Raw genomic sequence first — 7,500 nt, 5'->3', positions numbered from 1 at the left:
ACATCCTTCCATTCATTCATTTGGGTTTTCTTTTCTTTCCTTTTTGTGCAATGATTTATTGTCTTTGATATGTATAGGATCAGCAACTGTGTAGGCGAGAAGATCCACTTGGAGGTTGAAAAAATTCATTTATATCTGTTTATTCGTTTATTGGGGTTCTTTTTTCTTTTTTCTTTTTTTTTCTTCCCCTTGTCCAGGATCAACAACTGTGTAGGGGAGGAGAACCACTCTTCCTTCCTGCTGCTGCTGTTCTACGCCTTTCTGCTGGGGGCCTCCACCTTCCTCCTCTGCATGCTCCACTTCTGGGTGTGGCCCAAGTGTCAGTCCTGCGACAAGGTCACTTGGCCCCGCCCCTCTGGTTTTGCTTATATATATATATATATATATATATATGTATATGTATATTTCTCTCTCTCTCTCTATATATATATGTATATATATATATATATATGTATTTCTATATATGTGTGTGTTTGTAGATATATAATATATATATATATATATATATATATATATATATATATATATATATATATAAACAGAGATGCCGACTGTTACAGTTTCGCTGTATTTTGTTAAACTCGATCGCAGTTTGTTCCCACCTTATGCCAAAGTCAAAATTGTTCTGACAAGTTCATTTTCAACTAGATAGCATGGTCACATGCTTTCCTGTTGTAACATTACCCAGATGCTCTAGACCTATGGATCACGAGGCCAGGGCAGTCACTACTGACCTTGATCTCACTTGATATTGCTCAGCTAATCGTGTCCATGTTTACATTGAAACAGCATTCAGTGGACCAATCAGCTTAATTGTAGCAGTTATACCTTGTTGCAGGTAGGCCAAAGTGCATGTATGCCTTGTAAAGATGACATTTGCTGATGTGGCTTGGAGTCTGAGTGTTCCTGCCAAAGTCAAAATGTTCCTACCAAAATCTACTGATTGTTTCTGCAAACACTTGACAGGGGTTGGCATCTCTGTATGTATATATATGTATATTTATATGTAAATATGATATATAGAGAGAAATCTTGAGATGAAGATCTTGTTATTATGGATGCTTATATAGTGTTTGTCTTCGGTCAGAGACAGAAACTGTAAGCACTTTACAAACAGAGTCATTTGCACAATAGGCTGCCTATCTGGGTAGCTGATGATGGTTGCCTCAGGCACTCATCATTCATTTCCCATGTCATTCACTCATATATTCAGTCAGGCTTTAGTCAAAGGGGCGCATACACACACACGCACACACGCACACACACACACACACGCACACACACACACGCACACACACACACACACACACATTTTAGAGTGGATTTTACTACAAAATGTCAGCAGGGACAAATCTCTTGTTGCCGTGGGTTCTTTACACTCACACAAGAGGCCGCCTCTCCACTGTTGTACTGTGTCACTTTTTTGTCACAACAGAATTTTTGTGTGTGTGAAATTTGGGCTGCTGTCCCCCAGGGAGAGTGGGTTGTCACACTGTAGTATAGCCAATATTTAAAAAAAATCAAAACACCTTTTCTGTCTGCATGTCAGTGTGTGTTTATTTTCTTTGCTTTTTTTTTAAATATCAGAATGGATTTTTCTACAGAATTCTGCTGGGACAACCCATTTGCTGCTGTAGATTTCTTTAATGTGTGTGAAGTGTACCCAGAAGACTAGCACCCAGTCCACCTGTCAAGGTCTTGTGAAGGGGAAGTAAAACTCTGATCGGTATATGTGACTTGAACCTGCGGGCACTCACTTCCTATTCCATGACCACTAGGCCATAACTCCAGCAGTACAGTGCTTAGGGCTTTTAAATAATTTTTTTTTTTAAATAGGATTAGCATTTTATAAATCACCATTACATGTTTCAGTATTTTTTTTGTTTCTGGCTACTGATTATTTATGTGTATGTATTTATTTTTTTATTTGTGTGTGTTTACTTGTAAATCTTGTGATGTGTGATAGTGAAGTGAGGGTTTGTTTTGCTGTTGGTAATTGAGCATTGTTTTTTTTTGGTTCTGTTTTTTGTTTTTGAAACATTTTTGTTCAATTTCTATATTCTGAAACGCATAAAAACATACATTGGTAATTACAGTAAGCTAAATGAATATGATTGAAAGAAGAAGATGAAGACAAAAAATAAAACAACAACAACAACAATAACAAAAAACAACAACAACAAACAAACATACAGACAAACAACAAATATCACGACTAAAAACAAACAAACAAACAAAAAAACACCAAAAAAACAACAACAAAAAACAATCTGACAAGAAATTGAGCAATGTTTATCACCCCTTAAAACCTACCTCTTTCCAAGAAACCTCCCCTCCTCCACTCCCTTTTGGTTCATGGTTTCTCTAGCTTTCTGTTTACATGTTGTTTTTTTTTTAAAGTTTTGTGTTTCATTCTCTTGATTCAGTTGATTCAGAGTTATACCTGCATGTGAATGACTTGTTTGAAAGCACTTTGATTTGACTTTGCTCAGGATTTAGTTGTATGTAAATACTATTGTTACTATTATCATTATTCTGTGTTATATTTCATTGTTGCTTTTTCTCTTCCTTCTTTTTTTTTTCTTCTTTCTTTCTTTCGTTATTCGTTAATAAATTATCAGTGAAAAATTGTGTGTCACTGTCTATGAATTCATATTGCTGTTGGTACATTGTTTCACTTGATCACCTGAGGCATCAGATTATGGTGACTTCATGGGGTCTGATGTTTGGGATATGTTGATACTTGGTTTTTATAATCACAGTTTCATTTTTATATATTCATATACCGTGTGTGTGTGTGTGTGTGTGTGTGTGTGTGTGTGTTTGCAGGAGGTGTTTTACATCAAGCACAACATCATCTTTCTGTATATCTTGGTGGCCATGGCAGTCAACATGGCACTTGTCATGTTTTGTCAGCTGGGCAACCAGCACATCAACCTTCGGATGGTATGTACGTCCAGTCACAGTGTCAGAGAGTTTGTACAGGTTGTAAAAGTTTTTAAAATTTGTAAGAAAAAAAAAGAGAAAAAAAGAAATGTCATGTATTACTTAATACTTTTCCTCTTTGCTCTGGCTCAAAGCGCAAAGCGCGAATCTCCAGCTATTTCGGTCTTGAATGAGCCAGCTGATTTCATTCCTTGTCGTGCTTGCTGTTTTCATTTCATCTTCCACATTTTTCTCCATGTGTTTTTAAACCCCATTAAGATAATTTAAAGTTTCAGTTTCAGTTTCAGTAGCTCAAGGAGGCGTCACTGCATTCGGACAAATCCATATACGCTACCCCACATCTGCCAAGCAGATGCCTGACCAGTGGCGTAGCTCAACGCGCTTAGTCAGGCCTTGAGAAAAAAAAAAGTGAATAAATAATAGATAAGCGTACATAAATAATTAAATAAATACATAAATAGATAGATAAATAAATAATAATTATAATATGAGAAAAAAAAACCGGTAGTAATAATAATGCTAAAAAAAAGAAAAAAGACAAAAAAAAAAAGACAACAATGATGATAAATAAGCAAATAAATGTAAAACTTGAAGACACACATTAACACATACACCCTCACATGCATGACAGACATGCACCAAACATGCAGTTTCACAGATATGAAAGGACAGTCAAATACACATAAACGTACATGAGCCCCAACACACACACACACACACACACACACACACACACCCATTACCCTGCACCTCCTCTACCCCCCTCCTCCACACACTCATTTCTAGGCTACGTATCGCAGCTTCCACAGCACGCGCGCACACACACACACACACTTACTTGTACAAGCACACACACATACACCCATATCCCCCACCCCCAATAGTGTTTTAAAGAATTTTAAGTTTTTTTAAAAATTTTGTGATTTCTAGCCTGTTTAAACCCTGCAGGGGTTCCTGGTGATGTCACAGATAGAAATTCCCTTTTTTTTCTGTCACACTTTTTTCCTTTGTTCTTTTTTTTTTTCTCTTTGTTGTCTCTTTCCTTGCTCCTTTTCTGCTTTCCTAGTCCATCACCTGTATGCTTTTCTGGAACTCCTCTACATATCTTTTGGGGTCTGTTTTCTGACTTGATTACTGGGCGTGTTCATGATACATTTCTTGGCACCTAGAGTTGCTCATTGGCATTGTTTGACTGCATATGCATTATAATGACTGTGTTTTTGATGTATCGGGTATGATTATGTAATGTTTTTTTGTTTTGTTTTGTTTTTTTGTTTTGTGTGTGTGTGTGTGTGTATGTGTATGTGTAAGCATGTGTTTGTGTGTGCATACTTGTGTGCATGTGTATTATGTAATGTTTCCTATATCTGTTTGTATTAAAAACACATTCTTTTAATATAATAGAAAACCAACACAAACTAGACTGATTTTCCTACTTTCTTAGTACAGAGGAAACGAGCAGAAAGAACTGGGTTGAGTTGCTTGAGCAATCTTAGTTACATTTTTAAGATTGATTACTGTTAAGAATGTTCCTAAGTCTGTGGAATTAGCATTGACTTAGGAAATTTTTTAACGCAGAGCAGAGTTGGTGCTGCCGAGGTTGTTTGTGCAACCCAGCCTTGGCCTTGTATTAAAACTATATCCTGTGTTTTTGTTTTTTTTAAACAATTTTTTAATTCCCCATCTCTAACCCATCCATTCCACAAATCTTACATTCATTCATCAACATCTTTCTGCTGTGGTCGTTATACAGGGTTACCTTGAAATGGACAGGAAAAGAGAAATGAAAAGTGTCATGGAAACATGTAATGTTGGTAATGACATGATATTGTAAAATGCATAGAGCTTCAAGAATATGCGCTATAATAAAACATCTTAATAAATACATAAATAAATAAGTAAATAAATAAACATTTCTTGAGACAATACGGACATAATAAATTATGTGTCGGATGTCTTCACATTTTTTTTTTTTTAACTCTTTCCGGACGAAGGAATGCTCACGCATTCCTACACAAAACGTATTCGGTTTCGGACAAAGGAATGGAATAGCATTCTCCTAAAGTAAAATTCCATCATGCACTGTACACGTGATTTTGTGATTGGCCAAGCAGAGTGCGCTATTCTGGGTCACTCCACAATCGAACAGTATGATTGGTTAATATGGGATGTGTGGCCTGTCTCGCACGCACGCTGACAAAGTCACTGACCGGTCGTCTGCTCGCGTGCCAGCCTGTTAGCAAAGCGGCCTCTTCTCGGAATGTTGTGAAGCGAACAAGGCAGTGACGGCAATGTTTTAGGGTTGCCGAAGTACTTGAAATGCTACAAACTGAAGGGTCGGACATTGAAGAGGTGGATGATGATGAAGAAGAAAGCGAATTTAATGCAGAAAGCAAGCATGGGTATGGTGATTCGGGGTGAAAAATTGGCAGTATTTTCTACATATGGCAAAACTGTAAAAATAAGATGAGAAATTTGATTTTTTTTTTACATATAATAGCTCAACACGTAATAAACCAGTTCTGAAAGTTTCATTTTCTTACACAGTATTTTGTATTTTTTGTAATTTTTTTCCTAACCCTTACAAATGGGCCGTCTGTGGGGAAAAGCAAGGGAGAAAACTTGTCGTCCCGAGTGAGTTAAAGAATTGCTAAATCAATGTATTACTGATGAATTTTTTTAGCCTCTCTTCATTTTTTAAACTATGCAGCTCTTTTTTTTTTCAACAAAGTGAGTCGTATTTATAGATTCTGAACAAGCAAAGCAATATAAGGTTTAACAAGACAAAAATGTAGGCTATAAAAATAATAATCTGCGATACGAAGAAGACATGGAGGTGGACATATCATTTGACAACTTGCACAGCTCAGCGTGAGCACGTGAAAACAGAGAGTTACGGCCCTGATGAGACATACAACCCTGACACGAATACCTTGACCTTCACAAAGAGACATGTGTGAACAGAACTCACTTAAAATTGTCGCCGTTTTGCTTGCGACACACCTTGCTTCAAGACGGATATATCCTGTGTTTTATATTATACATACTGTGAACTACTGATACAGAATCCTTCAGGGGTCTGGTTCCTGTCCTGAGCAATATACTACTCTGCCAAATAGGAGAAATGGAAAATTGCTGTGGCGAGTAGCCTCCTTTAGTATATTACCTCTTTTGTGTTTACGGATGCAGTGTCCTCTTTGACACCAGTCTTCATCCATTCCTGCAGCCTATGCACTAAGTGTGTTAAGTTTTTTGTGTTTCCTCTCTGTCATTCGATTGTTTGAGTTTCTGTTGTCACATGTTATCATGAAGCAAATTCTAACACTCGATGTGATGTGACAGCCCTTTCAGCAACAGTGGTATAATATATGCTGGATTTGTTATGTTACAGGACAGAACAACGCTAGAAACTATGCAGATGCTAGAACCTCAAGATGGGTAAGATTTTTTTTGTTTTTTGGTTTAGAACTATGTGCATGTGATCATCTACCATGAAAGAAAGATAAATCAAGAGTTACAGGATGTGAGTTATCAAACTTTGGATTCAGGTAGATTTTGATGGGCGCTGTCATTTGTCTGTGAAATGTAACTGTGAAAACATACAAAATCTTCCAAATTATTGCAATGCGGCTTCCATAACTTTAGATACATATTCTCTGTGAAAACAAAAGCAGCTTATTGTAGCATCAAGATTCATTTTGTTATGATGGTCAGACATGTTAAAAAAAAAAATCTCATAAGATGCATATGTATGTGCATGTGCATGTGTGTGCGTGTGCGTGTGTGTGTGTTGGTCTTCGCTATGTGAAGGTGAAAATGTTCTTCATGTTTCCTTAACTTTGTGTATTTGTAAGTCCTGTTTTTCTTTCCTAAAAAAAATTGATTCTTATCGGACAGTTTCCATTCTTTAGTTATTTTCTCTTTTTTGCCTTTTTTCAGGGTTAAGTTTTCTGAATCTTTCTGTAAAAAAAAACAACAAAACAAAAAACTTTTAAGAATTTCTTGTCTGCAAAAGAGAGAATTTTTTCAAACACATCACGGCACAGTGTGGTGATGTGCGGAGAATGTCATTTAAAAACTTAATAGAATATAGATAATGGAGCATATTTTAAACACACAGTAAAATGCATACATGTGGAGATGTGTGGCTAGGATCTTAGAATGACCATCTGTGCTGTCATTTTGTTGTCGATGTTTGCTTCAGACCCTACGTACGGAAGACGTATGCTGCGTATCGTGAGCTCTGTGGTCGAGGGTTGATGCTGTGCTGGTTGTGGCCCTGTCGACGTCCTTCATCTGCTTTCAAATCACACACAGCTTCTGCTGTGTAGATAGATATACTGCTGAGACATTCATTACCCACCTTCATCTTCCTCTTCTTCTTCTTCTCACTGGTTTATTGTTTGTTCACTTCAAGGTGAAATAGACATATCCACGTTCATTCTTTTTAGCATGCACACATGCATACACATACACAAACACACACACACACACACACCATACCACACCACACCACACCACACCACACCACACCACTCACACACACACAGCTGC

At 37.0% G+C, this 7,500-nt stretch overlaps 1 protein-coding gene across 3 annotated transcripts in view; it reads left to right on the top strand.

Annotated features, from left to right (window-relative positions):
- LOC143280001 (palmitoyltransferase ZDHHC21-like) overlaps positions 1-7,500 on the top strand; it is a 14,609-nt gene that overhangs the window by 4,131 nt on the left and 2,978 nt on the right. For all 3 annotated transcript variants that reach the window (XM_076584437.1, XM_076584439.1, XM_076584440.1), the window contains 4 exons: positions 198-336; positions 2,830-2,946; positions 6,338-6,384; positions 7,151-7,500. The exon at positions 7,151-7,500 is cut by the window's right edge and continues 2,978 nt beyond it. In XM_076584437.1, the coding sequence (XP_076440552.1) occupies positions 198-336; positions 2,830-2,946; positions 6,338-6,384; positions 7,151-7,277 (430 nt within the window). In that variant the 3' untranslated portion in view covers positions 7,278-7,500. The remainder of the gene's footprint in view (positions 1-197; positions 337-2,829; positions 2,947-6,337; positions 6,385-7,150) is intronic.

This window comes from Babylonia areolata, chromosome 3 (assembly GCF_041734735.1).
Source record: "Babylonia areolata isolate BAREFJ2019XMU chromosome 3, ASM4173473v1, whole genome shotgun sequence".
Classification (NCBI taxonomy): domain Eukaryota; kingdom Metazoa; phylum Mollusca; class Gastropoda; order Neogastropoda; family Buccinidae; genus Babylonia; species Babylonia areolata.
Note: the sequence above shows the minus strand (reverse complement) of the source record. Positions and strands in the feature narration are given on the sequence as shown.